Source organism: Lineus longissimus, chromosome 1 (genome assembly GCF_910592395.1).
Source record: "Lineus longissimus chromosome 1, tnLinLong1.2, whole genome shotgun sequence".
NCBI lineage: Eukaryota > Metazoa > Nemertea > Pilidiophora > Heteronemertea > Lineidae > Lineus > Lineus longissimus.
The window spans coordinates 17598843-17615769 of NC_088308.1; the positions used below are offsets into that span (position 1 = coordinate 17598843).

The 16927-nt window shown below is 43.0% G+C and overlaps 1 protein-coding gene and 1 long non-coding RNA gene across 3 annotated transcripts; both read left to right on the forward strand.

Annotated features, from left to right (window-relative positions):
- The first annotated feature begins 2102 nt into the window (after positions 1-2102).
- Positions 2103-16690, forward strand: LOC135489363 (uncharacterized). Of its 2 annotated transcripts, none has more exons than XR_010447143.1 (3): positions 2103-2179; positions 14546-14851; positions 15713-16690. It is a non-coding gene; the product is annotated as an uncharacterized LOC135489363 (long non-coding RNA). The 2 variants fall into 2 exon arrangements; XR_010447144.1 differs by having other exon boundaries at positions 14546-14712.
- LOC135489361 (uncharacterized) lies at positions 10167-12311 on the forward strand. Its single transcript, XM_064774693.1, has 2 exons — positions 10167-10232; positions 11551-12311. Exon 2 carries the CDS (start codon positions 11556-11558, stop codon positions 12177-12179), a length of 624 nt encoding a protein of 207 aa, XP_064630763.1. The 5' UTR covers positions 10167-10232; positions 11551-11555; the 3' UTR covers positions 12180-12311.
- Positions 16691-16927: the final 237 nt, after the last annotated feature.

Sequence of the window (16927 nt, forward strand, 5' to 3'; positions counted from 1 at the left end):
TCCAAGAGGTCACAATAATCACGGACTTGGTGTGTAGGTCCGTGCAACAAGAGATGTGTTTTGACAACATCGATCAGTAGTTCGCAGCCATGAATCGGCCGGCCGGCTGTGCGCCACCGATCAAATGTCGATATGCAGCAAATCTATCAAAAAACCAGGTTTGTCGAGCTTCTGTTTACCAAATAAGCTCGTTGCGGAGATTTTGTTTGTTTGGTGATATAGTAGCTTACCGTTATGGATTTTACAATAATTATAGACTGGCTGTCCGGACTGTCGTGATCTTGCGGGCACATAAGCATGTACATACAATGTAAGGGATATTCCCGTTTTTATGTCGTGATGACGAGTGTTCAAACCACACTCCCGCTTGACGTTCATGTATCATGCTAAGACTATTAAAATGCAAAATGACACTTTTTTTGCAAATTTTCGGCCAAAATCATGATCAAAAACAACTTTTGGGCAAATTCTGTGAGGGGCGAGGGCATTTGCCCCCTGTCCCCGCTAGCTACGCCCCAGCTGTGTTGCATCAAGCCAGCAGCAGTTCTACACACAGCAACGGAGAGATGATCAGCGTTGCAGCCAACAAACAACCCATGGAACCTACCTTTAAATGTACAACTGTCAATAAGAACGGTCGGTGCTAAATCCAGCGAGCTGATAGCAATTAACGGAGAAGAGAGCAGCTTCGAGACACTGCATGGCCTGGAAGCGATCAGTTCTCATAAAGAAAGCCACGCGGAGACGATCAGTATTAGATTCAGGTGAGCAGGCCAGGTGACCTCTCAACGGAGCTTACCAGGAAATTATCATGACATTTCAGCTCTCGAAAATGAGTTATGTTTTGAACGAACTCTGAGGATCCGATTACGATTTCAGATCCAGATCATGGAATGAGCGCCGGGTTTTTGCTACTGAAATTTATCTGGATACTTAGTGGTTTAAAGTTGAATCGTCAGGTTGGACTGATCGCAAAACAATTACATGTGGTGATAATTATTATTAGTTTTATAATTGTTCAAGTTTTCGTTGATATTTAATGCTTTCTTCGGAAGGAAGCTTGGTGGTGACATTTGCTGAACCCCTAGAAACATGTTAGCAGCACAGAATCAATTTCATCGATTCCGAAAGGGAGGGTCGGTTTATCTGAGAGCAGTCAGCCTGTGTGTCCAAGGCGCTGTTTCGAAATATCACTAGTGACTTATTTGTGTTTCTATGTAAGTGTGTGCGACTCGTGAGAGTTTTCCCCAGTAACGAATTTAGCAAACCACTAGCGATTCGGTTGACAATACGATCAACATAAAGCTTTCTACGCATTTATATCAGACTAGCGGATCCGAGACGACCATTTGGATATTTGATTGTTGTTTATATCCTTTTCAAGTGGAGATATCTTCTTTAGACAAAATATCCGAAAACTTCATCATGTCAACAGTTACTGAAAGGTGACCTCGAATCATCTTTCGTAGCAGTCCGTGTCAACCTGGATGAGTGACAAGCAAGATGGTGTCCAATAAGTGGATAATTATATGGATTGCACTCTTTAATCTACTTATAGACAAAGGTAAGAGCTTCTTACGATACTTAAGAGACATTCAGTGATCAGCACTTCGATATCTGTAAATGTGTCTGGGTGACCATGTGATACATAGCTTTTTTCTGTCTATAATTGATGTGACCAACTAGAATTCACGCAACAGAAGTTATATGGGTTCATGCGTAAGCTTGCACCCATGGGTGATCGGGGGTCATGAAAATAGGAAAAAAAACGGCTCCCTGTAAGAGACAATACAATCCAAGACAGTAACATTTTCCTAATGATCCGAACCCGCTCATTCGGTTAATCCGCCACGGTTTGGTATCTCAAATAATCGCAGCCTTCCCCTGAAGACAACAACTAAATCACTAAATTACGGTATAATCGAGTGACAAGCAAGATGGTGTCCAATAAGTGGATAATTATATGGATTGCACTCTTTAATCTACTTATAGACAAAGGTAAGAGCTTCTTACGATACTTAAGAGACATTCAGTGATCAGCACTTCGATATCTGTAAATGTGTCTGGGTGACCATGTGATACATAGCTTTTTTCTGTCTATAATGAGTGACAAGCAAGATGGTGTCCAATAAGTGGATAATTATATGGATTGCACTCTTTAATCTACTTATAGACAAAGGTAAGAGCTTCTTACGATACTTAAGAGACATTCAGTGATCAGCACTTCGATATCTGTAAATGTGTCTGGGTGACCATGTGATACATAGCTTTTTTCTGTCTATAATTGATGTGACCAACTAGAATTCACGCAACAGAAGTTATATGGGTTCATGCGTAAGCTTGCACCCATGGGTGATCGGGGGTCATGAAAATAGGAAAAAAAACGGCTCCCTGTAAGAGACAATACAATCCAAGACAGTAACATTTTCCTAATGATCCGAACCCGCTCATTCGGTTAATCCGCCACGGTTTGGTATCTCAAATAATCGCAGCCTTCCCCTGAAGACAACAACTAAATCACTAAATTACGGTATAATCGAGTCCTATCACCCCGCGCCATGTGTGATGCAGAGCCAAGACGCCACCGCTCTGTTAAGATATAATGGCGTTCATATATCTTCATCTGTCGATAAACATGGGAACCAACTCAATCATTTTAAATTAGTTTCTCGTCGTAGCCGAAGGTAAAATACTGTATCATAACGCGCAATTGGAGATGCGGTGGCTGTTCCCTCCGAATGCGACTGCGTCAGCACAAATATCAATTGCAAATATATCTAAGAGTCCAATTTTGTTTTAACTCTTTAAGGCTTTTTTTATACATATAGCTTACATCGCAACTACATGTACATGTTGTTTTCAATTGACAAGGTATGCATTGACAAACTATGACGTTAACCGTTATATCAATGCACATCGGTAATTTAACTAGTCCAATGGAGAGCATTCCAGTCTTCCTACTGGAATGCTCTCCATTGGTGCTTTGGCAGTCTTAGGTGGTGATTTGATCATCTGGCAAGTTGGACATGCTCGTATGAATTCAACCACCAATCGCTTCAAACCTGGTCTCCAGAACCTACTCCTTACTTTAGCATGGGTTTTCAATACCCCAAGATGTGCCCCGGCGTACCCTTCATGAAGGTTACTTATTGCTTGGTCAGCCAAAGATTTTGGAAGGACCCAGCGAGGGTTATCCCGGTACTTTTTCTCTGGCGACCTCAGAATAAGGCAGTCATCCTTAACATCTAGTAACTGAAACTGGGCCATGATAGCTCGTGCAGTGGTGCCGAGGGATCTTAAGACTGCTTCAGATGGCTTCTTGTGCTTTTCTATGTGCTCAATCACGGGGCCTATGTCCGGATCTACCCGTTCAGCCTTTGCCAAGTCTTTTGAAGTCCATGAAAGGATGCTTTGCGATTTGCCTTCTGTTCTTACCACCAAGGTTGGTCCTTTCACTTTTCCCTCTTCAAGGTGTTTTACGCAAGTGCTGTCACCCCTGCAATCCTCGTTATTTGGTTTATCCGTTGGCCCACATGACGGGCAGTCTCCATGTTGGCGGATACGCTTTGGCCGACGAGAGAGTACATCTGCATTCCCATGGAGCTTCCCAGGGCGATGTTCGATCTCATAGTCAAATTCAGCCAATCGCTCCAACCAACGAGCTACTTGTCCAGATGGATTCTTGAAATTTAGCAACCACCGCAGGGCCATGTTGTCCACTCTGACACGGAACTTCTTACCTAGCAAGTAATAACGGAAGTGCTCACAAAAGGTGACTAATGCTAGCATCTCCCGCCGTGTTGTGCAATAGTTACGCTCGTCGCTGTTAAGAGTTTTGCTGCCGTAAGCCACCACTCTTTCAGTGTCACCAGGTTGAACTTGTGACAGGACAGCCCCTATCGCAAAATCACTCGCATCGGTATCTAGAATGAAAATTCCAGCATCTTTGGTGAAATCAGGATAAGCAAGGATCGGAGGAGATGTCAACAGTGCTTTTAGCGTAGTGAAAGCTTCTTGGCATTGCAGAGACCAGACATACTCTACTCCTTTCTTTGTAAGATTGTGCAAGAGGGTTGTTATTTTAGAGAACTCTGGGACAAATCGTTGGTAATAGGTTACAAGACCGAGGAAAGAACGTAACTCAGCCAGGTTTATTGGCACTGGCCAGCTAGCAATCTTCTTGGTCTTTTCATGATCAGTGGCGATACCATCTTTGGAAACAACATGACCTAGGAAGGAGACAGACTTCCGAAAAAAGTTTGCACTTAGTCGGTTTAAGCTTCAGCCCGGTTGTTCGGATTTTTTTGAAGACCTCCTCCAATCGTGTGAGGTGATCATCAAATGACACAATGTGGACAATGATGTCATCGAGATAAGCCAAACAATGGGTTAGTCCTCCCAACACCAAGAACATCAGACGGGTAAAGGATGCAGGCGCCCCGGTTAACCCGAAGGGCATGACATTCCATTCAAACTGTTTATTTCCAAAAACAAAGCTAGTCTTAGATCGATCTTCGGGTGCAACCTCCATTTGCCAATATCCGGACGCACAATCTAGGGAGCTAAACCAACATGAACCGTTCAAAGCATTTAGCGTGTCATCCACCCGAGGGAGAGGTTGTGCAGACTTAACCGTACAGCTGTTAACCCGGCGATAGTCAATACAAAGACGTAGGGACCCATCTTTCTTCTTGGCTAAGACGATCGGGGAACTCCATGGACCTTGGGCGCATACTTGATAAGGTTCTTTTCCAGTAGGCCTTGAGCAATCTCCTCTACTGCTTCCAACCTGTGAGGTGGAAGTTGTCGGGGAGCCTGCTTGATTGGCGGTGAGTTCCCAGTGTCAATGTGATGTTGAATTAACTCACTACGGCCAATGTCAAAATCGCCACTCGAAAAGATGTCCTCATAGTCTGTAACCAGTTGTTTTGCCTTTCTTAACTGCTCTGGGGCAAGATCAGTCTGCTCTAGTTGCAGCTGAGCAAAGAGGGTCTCCATTTCTTGCTCATCCCTGGGCTTTCTTGCTGCTGACGGCTGGTCTCTTGACGTGTCTGCATCGGCTGGCCTACCACAGTTTTCAGTCTTTCTGGTTGGGTCTATAGCACCAATCAGATGACGCTCCTGTGTGTTCTTTTCCTGGGCAGTCGACGTTGATTCCTTGTTGTTCATCTCATCTGGGGAGAAAGGAATAGCCTTGGCATCCGATGCACAACTTGGGTGGAACCATCCAAGGGTATGGTGTGACTTGATGTGCACCTCAGAGTCGGAGAGATTTGCCACACGTACTGGAACCTTTCCCTTCTGTGGGACCACTAAAGTCCGGCCGGTAAAGAAGGACTGGTTTCCCTTCCTCCTCTCAATGATGCCAGGAGTGCCTTCATTAAGATGCACCGACGACCTGAGATGTCCTGTCAAAATCATCTCTGAATTGGGTGGTATCGTTACAGATCGGTTAAGGGTCACTCGACTTATCCGTGGGTTTTCTCTGTCCTGATGGAGAGGAAGTTCCTGTCCGGCTATGGCGAGGGTCTTGGTACCATAGTCGATTGTGCAGTCATGTTTTGCAAAGAAATCACTACCAAGGAGACAGGGATAGTCAAGATTATCAATCACGTCAACCTTATGAAGAATCTCTAAATCACCAAACTGGAATAAGACCGTGGTGCACCCAAGAACATGCAACTCATCACCTGATGCTGACGTGAGAGAACCATCTGCTGGCCCAAGCTCTTCCCCAGAATAGGAAAATTGCTTCCATACCGCTGCGCTTACTGCAGTAGAAGTCGCTCCGGTGTCAAGCAAAATTGGCATAGACTCCCCATTGACCTGAACAGTGACAAACAAGCTGCTGTCTACCCAGTTAATGCTACCTTTCTTGGGTTGCGCTGAAGTAGGTTCAAATCTCGTTGCCGTTGGGTTCAATTTGGACGTCTGCAATATGTTCTCTGGGCTTGGTCGTTTTTCTTTTCTGATAGGTGGTGCTGTTGGACCTAAAACTGCACGGTCTTCTGAAATTATATGGTAAGCTGGACATTCATTAGATAAGTTTGTACCAATACTAGTTGATGGTTCTATAATGGTATTACCATTCGCAACTAAATCAACCGCAGGAGGCGTTCCCAGAGCAACGTGTAAATCAGTCACCTTGGGTACACCATCAGGCACCTTATTTAATGGGGGGGGGGGGGGGGGGAACCATACCTCTCAGGCAGATGAGAATTAACTGCCGTATTCTCTGGTCTTAGAGCGTCATTGCGGATGTCAGCAGGGGCAGCTATAGGACATGAAACTTCTCTCCACGATGTACCTGTACTAGTGTTAGGCCCTACATGATTAATCAGTGATGGGTATAGATCACCACCAACTGATTTCTGCTGGAGGACATCCCTAGTGATGTTTACATCAATCACATTGGGTGTCTCTCCAACACTAATAATATTTACATGTGGTGGGGGCCGTACATTTACAATTGGTGGGAAGCATCTCGGCCCTTCGATACTCCCTGGTTGGAGTTTTCCGACACATTTGTACAATCTCTAGCAAAGTGGCCCTTACCATGACACTGGTAACATTCAGCCATAGGGCACCGGCTAGCCCTGTGTCCCTCATTATTACAAATACGACATTTATTGTCACGCCTGGCATAGGAATTTGATCTCCTTGCATTAGCGCCTTGCTCAAGCTGGCTGAGGCGGGTTTCCATTCTACCTAAAATGTCAAGCATTTTTGCCATTTCTGACTGGTTTTCTTTGTCTACCCTATTTACCTCACCTTGAGTTTTGGTTGAGCTCGTCGCTGCAACTTTCTTTGGTTTTTGAAGAAGCGCCTCCGATTGCCGTGACATCAACTTGGCCGCTTGGAGCTGGCGAAACTTTCTCACAGCTTCACTCAAGGTGGTAGGCGCAGCCAAAAAAAGCTGCTCTCGGGTAGTTTCGGAGGCCTCAACCCCACTCATGAAGCGATCCAATGCCATCTCCTGTTGGATTGAAAACCCACTCCCTGGATAGGCGTTTAATGCCAATTCTTGGAGTGCATCCGCATAAGCTTCGGGGGTCTCACTGCTCTTTTGATTCCGTCCTCGAAGTTGCAATTTGAAATCTTCTTTCGTGGTGTTCATGAAGCGGTTGAGGAGGGCCTCCTTATACTCCTCGTACTCCATCCCCGATGGCAAATGGAGATTTGCAATTGCCACATAGGCCTGGTGGTCCAGCCTTGACTGCAGTTGCTCCCGCCTTTGACTCTGGGGTATCTTGCAAAGGTCGGCATAGGTGTCGAAACGTTCTAGCCAAATTCAAAAGTTTTGACCGACCACAAAGTTTTTAGGTGCCTGTACTTTGTGGGCAAGGGGAACTGCTGAAACGGTGGGTGCGGGCAGGTCAGGGTTTAGACCCGGGGCTGGGTGACCACTGTTACCCACATGACCACTACTTGCAGCCAATTGACTGAGCAATGCCACCACCAAAGCATTCATATCTAGGCCAGAAGGGGCCTGAGAAGCACCTTGTGCTGGCAAAGAAGCGGGGTTTGGTGACCCACTGGCCACATCTGCAGTGGGGCTTAATGGTAGCTTTGGCCTATCGCCAGTAGAACTAACCTTAGGTCTACTACCTGATGTAGACATCGTGACCTCTGCCCCTGACCTCGCGATAAACATGTCACTTGGCTGACTCATCGTCGGCCTACTTATCATTTGTGAGACGGCCCCCGTCTCTGGGTCACTGCCATCATGCGTTGCCATTGTTCTAGCTGGTTTACGTTAATGTACACGAAATGTACGCTATACTCTCAGGCAAGATCGACAAATGGACACTCAGTTCGTTACTGGAGTATTGACACAGCTAAAACTGGCGCCGGCACAGTATATTTCATGTGCAAATGTCGCGGGAAAACACCTGTAGGTTCGCATACAATGTACACAATTTTACACTATGCAATGGCGGAGCTAAAATGCGTCGGCCGGGCTCGATTAATTCTTGTAAATTATCAATGATAATGGGCTTTTATCCCATTCCGCTGCTCACCAGTGTAATATTCGAGTTTCTAGCTACTACGTAATAACTCACGTCTACGATCTATGTATGGTTATTCTTGATTTCAACGCTCTTTATTCTCTTGAAACTACAGTCAAATCGGTGTGTCTCGTCGATCCGCTCAATCACCGCGCTCTGCACTTGCGCGACCTCTCATTCGTCGCTCGCTGGTGAGGGGCCGTCTCATAAGGCCTGCTCACCACATATAGATGAGACAGTTGTCAGTCCATTGCAAGTTGGTGCCCCAAATGCACCGCGGCCAGTGATCCAAAGGTCTGTCCTAATAGCAGTCAGGCTGGATATAAAATAACATTTTCATTAGTCTGCAAATAAAAAAAGCAACCAAATGTGAGCAGGGCCTGGTTGCTCAAAAAAACATTTTGTCACAGGCACTGGCGTCAACTTAACTTGGTATTTATCGTCTTAAATCAAGTTAAGTTAACGGCAGCATCATTGACACTGACACAACTTGCTGAGCTCTGGCTAAATGAGACGCATGACACGTGTAGGGAAAGGGGAAAAGGGTAAAGGAAAAAAGAAGGTAGTCGTTTTAAAAATTCATTTTCCAATTAGTTAAAAAAAAGCCATAATTACATATTGAGTTAGTGCAAATGTATTGTTGTGAGTAAAACAACAACAAAGTTGCTGTTTCTTGATCTTTTCCACACAATGACGTCTCTTCAAGTTGTTTTTTCCTATTAATCTTTTCCTAAAATCGTGAGAGATATGGGAGTGTTCTCAACTAACTCCATCTCATTTAATTTCCAAGAGATTTTCACTTTTATTGAACTTTACGGATAATCTTGTCAGACATCTACACCCATGTTACATGTACGAGCCTTTTCCAAATCTTTGGCCTGCATATGGTCAATACTTAGCCAGAACCGATCACATGCAAATGACGGTGCCCTGGATATTGATTTATGCTCTGTTTACCTGAAATATCCTCATTTAAAATGCAGGCAGCAGTTGGTAGACATAATTATTTAAATATTGTCATACTTTTTAATCAGATTAGAATCAAATTAGTGAAAAAACGGGCTGCTACACGTATGCGCAGATATCTGGAGCCAACCATAGAGCGCCAATTCTTCCTATTTTTACTGTGGTCCAGTGGCTCTACCCAGGCCATATCTTCCTCGGGTTGCATGCCAAGGTATACATTACCCGGGTCTTTTCAGGATGGGTGACATCTGAAAATCGCCCCCTAGCGGCCGCCATCTTGAATTTCAAAATGGCCGACACAGCAGGACCACTAGACAGTTTTTCATGAAAACTTTTGTTCTAAATTAGCTACAGAGAAAGATGAACGGCTAACCGCATGTTCTTGGGTATGGCCAATCGAATGGCAGCGTCAAAATTGAGTCCAGATGCCCGCCGTCTGGGATTTTAAGATGGCGAATGGTAAATGGCACGCATAGTTTTCACACCAACCTAAAGATTGTAGGCTGTCAAACCATTTAAAGATTGGTAACAGTGAAAAGGCGGCTCCTGTTGACCGCCATCTTGAATTTCAATATGGTCGCCTCGTCGAAGTCGATCTAAAACAGTTTTTTGGCTATAACTTGAGTTTTAATACGGCTCCAAACAAAACTCAAAGCTAGGTCATCAAGTCTAACCCAACCAATCGAATGGTGCCATTGACGATGACGTCACATGCCGCAATATTGGATTCCAAGATGGCCACCACTAAAATTATGCATCTCATTTGCCAAGCCTGATTATTTGCACAGAGATGTATTAAGAGCTTATTACAGCAAAACGTTTTTTGCTCAAATGCCAAGACCTATTACCTGACACCCATTTGTTAAAACAATAATTATGGTTTCAGACAGGGGGTCTACGTTTAGTTTCAATTACATGTAAGGCAGAATCCTTCAATAATAGATGAATGTCACACCACGTAATGCTACATATACACAAGGCCTACGTTTATTATACACAATGTATTTTACATCGCGCCTCTCACAAACGATACGCGGCATAAAACACCCGAATGTGGATAAAGGCCTTTAATGATCTTCAGCCAGACACTAACAGCTGGGCCAAACCCAGAACGGCAGTTAAAATTAATGACTCAATTTCTATTCGCATTTTTCTAATTCTTAATTATTTCTTGATTAATTCATGAGAAAGACGATATAATGCGAGACCCTCAATGATTTCTGTCAGCATTCGAATCTGGAAGCACCCGTTGATAAGGTAAGTGCCACGCTGTTACATCGTTACTCTTCTTCTCATTATCACTCCCGTAAAACATGCCAACTGAGCCAAACCCAAAATCTGCTGACATCGCCATACTTTCATCCATCGCCCAAAAGGCAGATGTATCAGCCAATGAAAAGGATTTTTCGTCACTACCGGAGTTCCTTTTGATAATACTCCTGATCTGTTTTTTAGCCGAAAGTATAAAACCCAGTGAAACACCATGATGTGGCGAAGTTAGCAAGTTTTTTCAGCATCGTTTTTCACAAAAACTCAATCGATCGGGGATTGTGCCAACAAAACATTGTACATTTTAAGAAATCTTCCAAAATTCACTAGACCCCGCTTGATAGAATTGCAGATATTTGGTATGCCTGTTTAGAATACCCCTACCTGTCTTTTGAAAGCTATTTACGGGCGTGGAAAAGTTTTTTAGTGCAAAGTGAGCATGTTTGACGGTCCGTGTTTCATCAGCGATAATGTTTCACCTCTTGGGTTTGTTGATGAACAAACTCGTAATACGGGTATATTGGTACATGTATATCACTTTTTTTATTTCCGAAAACCAGTCTAGACAAAAACGTAATTATGCTATTTTAAAGGTTAGAGCCTGTACTCTTAAAACAACATGAAATGCTTACAATTTCACAGAGAACGCAGCACACTTGAAATTCAGTGTTGGCCACTGGCCTCCGACACTGGGATGAAGGCAATACACTGAAGCAAAACACTTTTGCAAATTCTGAGGCAGGAAAAATACCCTGATTTAAACTGCATTAAAAACTGAATAATAAAAACACTAAAAAGAGTTGGGGTCATTAGGCACTTTTCCGAGCAACTCCAATTTTTCTGTCCCGCCCCGTATTTCGCGACGTTCTTTAATAAACTGGTTTTCTGAGACCAAGCCGAACCACATAGCTTATAGTCCATTCATAAATATTATGTCCGCATCGTTTGGGGCTCTGGAGGACGAACAACCTTTCCGGAATTCTTTGAAATTTGGTTTTTATTGATCCTTGCCTCAAAACCAAACAGATGTATGCACTATTCCAATTTCCTATAAATAAGGAAAAATCGTTTCAACTACTTGTAGCGTGGGGTAAAGCTCCTATTTTTTCAGAAACAAAGTAACAAAGTGGATGCGCAAAAACAAAATTTAGATTTCGAAAACCGAAAGAATTTGGTAGTGAAACATAATAAAATTTGTTGACAAAATTATCTATTTATCTATTTCCCAGAATCTTAAAAAGGCGCGAAATTTTACAGGTATTTCTGACCTATCAGTCAGTAAATCTTCATGATCATTATCTTCCAGATAAAATGAAGTTCGTCATCCTACTGGTCCTGTCCGTGGTCATTTGCAGTGTTGCCACTGAAAGAACCATCAAGAGAGAGGAAGATGTGACCCAGGAAGAGTCCGAAGAGGTCGCCAAGAGATTGTTTTTCAAGAATTTCGTGAAGAGCCACTGGAAGGAAGCAGCCAGGGCTGGTCTTAATTTTGCTAGTAAAGCCCTTGCAAAGAGAGGCGAGGATGTGACCAAGGAAGAGTCCGAAGAGGTCGCCAAGAGGTTGTTTTTCAAGAATTTCGTGAAGAGCCACTGGAAGGAAGCAGCCAGGGCTGGTCTTAAACTGGCTGGTAAAGCCCTTGAAAAGAGAGGCGAGGATGTGACCAAGGAAGAGTCCGAAGAGGTCGCCAAGAGGTTGTTTTTCAAGAATTTCGTGAAGAGCCACTGGAAGGAAGCAGCCAGGGCTGGTCTTAAATTGGCTAGTAAAGCCCTTGAAAAGAGAGGCGAGGATGTGACCAAGGAAGAGTCCGAAGAGGTCGCCAAGAGGTTGTTTTTCAAGAATTTCGTGAAGAGCCACTGGAAGGAAGCAGCCAGGGCTGGTCTTAATTTGGCTAGTAAAGCCCTTGAAAAGAGAGGCGAGGATATGACCAAGAATTAGAAGGTTATTGTAAAGGAAAGTAGAATGGCAGGTGTCATATGAAAAAGATGCGAGTAGGTACTTCCCGTATTCCTATGTAATGGCTAGTCTTCATTCCATCTGAAGATTGAAATAAAATCATCACTGCTTTGACATTATCGTTTGCGTGAGCCAGTCTTTTTTGTTCTGGTGATCTGTTCATCGAATTCACAAGGGTTGTCTAGCAGGGTGTGTTTTGTTTTGGACAGGATTTGTCACTCATAGTTCACGAAGGATTAGAAATAATTTCGTCAAGAGATCACCTCACATTCTCAAATTTATTCACTGATTTTAACCAAAAAACGGTCAATGGCCATAATTGTGCTCAGCGGATTGTCATTTGGATGTGAATGATGTTCCAGTATCTATATACACCCGAACGGCTAAATCAAGATCCCTGATATAACATGACCTAAGAGCACTAATATATACAAATTAATGAATCATTATTCAATTCAAAGATTGTACATGTTGTACTTTACCTATAAGGACATTGTTTTTGACAAACAGGCAAAAACTAACTTATCTATTTCTATTGGGTGTAAGGGTAAAGGTAATTAAAGAATATGGAGTAAGGGTAGGCGTGGGGTCACTGGCCTTTTTCTAGGTCCAGAATCTTTCTCTAACGGTTACTGCGTTTAAATGTCTCGTTGGAGTTTAAGCTGGGTCGATCGCCGTCGGCTAACCTATCATCACCCGCCGCGCCAACGGTCGACCAAGAAACGTACCGGGGTAGCACATGATCATTCTGATGCGATCGTCCAATTGGTTTTAATGTCAAATCATACTCCCCGCGATGTGGTTGGATAACGCTACAAGAGAGCTCCATGTTCATTGCTAATTGACTTCCTACCCCTACTCTTGACCTTGTTTTATAAAAATGCGGGTAATGAAGATTTCCAGATAGAAATGGCTCGCCTAGTGACGCACGTACAGTGGAGCGTGTGATGCACGCCTTAGTCGCCGTTGTTTTGTTGCACCATTACAAAATGTAGATTAAAATGAACCCAACACCAGCGAAAATCCTTTATTAGAGATCAGCCAGTGTTATGCTACATGTGGTGGCGCAAAGTGGCGAGAAGGGGAATTATCATCCTTGCTAGCTATCGCCCACGGCCTAAATGCGCATTTGAAAACACGAATGGAGAGTCTCGTGCCCAGGCCATTTGGGAATTGACTCTCCCTACTGAGTGAGGATGCCATTTCACCGCAGATCATCAGATCAGGCCCCACATGTCTCCGAGATAATTGTTTTTCTTTGGCACGCCACCAAGTAGAAAATGCAAAAATATTCATTAAATTGGATGATAACCAGACAACAAATCCTGATGTCGTGTGCAGGTAACGGACGACATTCATTTCTTCAGATACGCTTACTGTTTTTGCATATTCAAACCAGTCATATGAAAGGTTGAAAGGACAACTATAAGTGACACAGAAAAGATAAAATTATGACGGGTACGCCTAAGATATCTACTTGACCCTCAATGTATTGACATTGTTCAGCTTCCAGACAACGCGGTGCGAAGGCAGCACCGCTGGAAGTTCAGTATGCCTTTCTGGTGGCAACGATTCTGCTTTTCATCGCACTGACCAGTCATCTAATTAGCTGTCACCCATCTGCCTATTTCGTGTTACTGGGTGACTATTCATCAGTGGAAAACCAGTGTCACTCGCATTTTATGGGAGTGACATTGGCTTAAAGATAATGAATGTGAGGAGTATCCCAATTTGGTTATTGAGCCGAGTATGGCCAATCTGAGACAGGAATTCTAAACCTCCGTTGTAATTAGGAAAACACCAGAGTTGTGATAATTGTAACGATGCCTTAATCGTGACGGCTATAACGTCCTTGATCTCTCATTTCCAAAGGTAGCGACTAAAAATAAGACTGCCCATTATGTGTGATATTGCTAAGCAATGAATGGAATATCAGATTTTAATAATAGACATATACACGCCGTGGAAGATATATCTTTGAGAGCTGCTATTAGAAAGGGTTCTTTCAGTGCTATAGGAATATAACTTCTGATTTGGCCAATCCATAGATAAAAGACATAATAAACGCAAAGGAAAATTGTTTTGTTCCGGCGAATTCATCCATTATTACCAAGCCACGGTCGAATGCTTCTCTTCGACAAAAAATTTCGATTATGGTATCAACTACACATTTTGATTTTGATCAGTGATACATTCTGAATCAACTTTTATTTCCAGTTTCCAGTTTTCTGTTTCAAATTTACTTTCGCATTTAAAGACGAAAGGTTAACACGTGGTGTCTTAGTTGTCACATGTATGAGCTACATTTGAAACTTGAACAGAAATTATTTGAAATCCCATGTTTTCAGCTTTCGGAGGCATCTACTATGAAGGACTGACTGGTACCAATCTTTCCTGCTACACGTGTAAGGAAAGTTACAAAATCACGCCATACGACCCAACAGCCCACACCTGCCAGTCAAACCTTCCCAAAGTAGACATCATCTCCTGCGGCATGAAAGATAAATACTGCAAGGTATGACTGCAGAGAATAATTATACCCACGCTAATCTCCTGTAGCGGATAGGTGCCGTCAAAGCAGATCTCACAGACATCCGTGCAGTGCAGGGCCGGAGAAGCGAACGTTAACCCCCGATTTCCTCAGGATGCACATAGTAGGTGGCTTCCTTAAAAGTGGCATCTACAATGTTTACATGTACTTCAGTCAGGTTTGCAAGATATTTCGCGGGTGTTGAACGATTTGAATTTACTTGAAAGTGTTTCTGAATAAGGCCGGGTATAATCATATCAAAATTTTGTTCTCCTCCCTGGACGACTCAATTTATATGGTTCCGTAAAGCAAATATGCCTTTTTAGAAGTTTACCTTTTGCCACCATTTTGCTTTGAGGAGACACATGGGCAGTGTTGCTGAGAGCATATATATGAGTATGGTTCTTGGCACTTCATTCTTGAGTATTTAAAATTATTCGCTCGATCACACTCACACATAGGTTGTTATACGGAGATGCCTTTTGAGGTACTAGTATAAATCATGCTTGGAGACACACAACTTTCATGTAAACCACCAGCGACGAGACGACATTTCGTAGCTAATTATTTTATTCAAAGTGTAACAAACCGAATTACATTAGAGATAATTTTAAAATACCCGAGTGAGAATATTTCATTTTCATAATGGATAATATATAAAGCATCGTTTTCACAACAGTGGTTTGGGCGAGACAACCATAACCGCTTGGGTTAGTGCAAAATGTGGAAGCACTTCAAAAGCATTTAAAACCAAATTATTCAATATTTGATTTGAGATGTTTCAGAATAGAAATTGATACCTCACTGTCGGTATTGATTGTCTCACCCAAACCGCTCGGGTGGAGCTAAATATAGGCTACGCCTCGGTTTTGGTCTACATTACGAGCGGTTTGGGTGAGACAACCAATACCTCCAGTTCGGTATCAATTCCTTAATCAAACAACCTGTACGTATATTTCTAATCTAGAATGAATTACAATTTAAGGTTACAATTGAAAGAAGCTGTACGGACACATGTTATTATGGATGTAAGTTCCAAGGATACGGATTGACCTATCTGAAATGTACGTCGTGCTGTAGAGGACATGCGTGCAACACAGACAGCCACGGAGTGATTATCACGCCAAGTTTATTTCTTTATGTGATGATGATTTTAATTGCTACATTTATAATCCGAGGATAAACGATAAGTCCGTATCGTCGTCTGACGGTGGCCAGTGGTACCAGGCTATATCCGCAGTAGTTCGCGTACGCTCAGGAAAATCTAATGAATATAAAATGAGGTCTAAAAATAGTTTTAGGAATACCATTATTATGAAGTCAGCGATGGAATTTCCTGGTTGGACTTAGGAAATTTATGATAAAATAACTAGGACTGTGCACTTGGTGGGAGTGGCCGTCCCTTCCCTTACTTCGTTACTTCGAGATTTTTTCCAAATGTGCTGGAAGACCTCCAACGGCAGACGAATTTGGAGTTGGTTCTCGAAGTTGTGTTCCGGCGGAGCATTAGGAGGAGAAGATGAACCACCGGCTGGTGACCTCTTAACTCGAACTTCATGGCGACGGCCCGGTTCTTTGATAGGGTCAGGCCAGCGGAAAACCCCAACACCTTCAGTTTTGCTGGAGTTGCCGCAAAACATCGCAGCACAACGCCACCCGACAACCCTTTTCTTTTTCTTCTCCATAATCTTCAGTTCTTATCGTGTATATATTGTGTAAGGACAGGATGGAATGTCAATGGTCAATGGCAGTTGTAAATAAACGAATGAGATTTTTTTTTTCGCGGGAATGTAAACCATCGCGACAGCGAAAATGTTCATGTTGTGACGTCATCAACAAAAACGTCGTCGGCGTAGCGCGATTTCAACGGCATCGAAGCGAGCCGTCCGGGCGGGATTAAAACCATCAATTTCTCGAAAATGTGCATTTCGATTCGAAAACCTTACCGATTTATGAGAAAGTGACGTAGTAATTTGTCAAAAACAGCTAAAACATTATATGGTGAAATTTGACACGAGTTACCCTTTAAAGTTTTTCAATAGAAATATGCATCGATATGATAATCGCCACCCTCGACGAACTTTTTGTTATTTCTGTTGCCTAGTTACTCCGCAAACTTCACGTGTTTGTTTCATATGCAATGATATTAGGAATCAACAGATATATACTTTTGACGACAACGTGTAATTGGTTCCAAAAT

What these genes read in the sequence shown, in the direction of transcription:
- LOC135489361 (XM_064774693.1), top strand. Translation starts at nt 11,556, where the DNA reads ATGAAGTTCGTCATCCTACTGGTCCTGTCCGTGGTCATTTGCAGTGTT.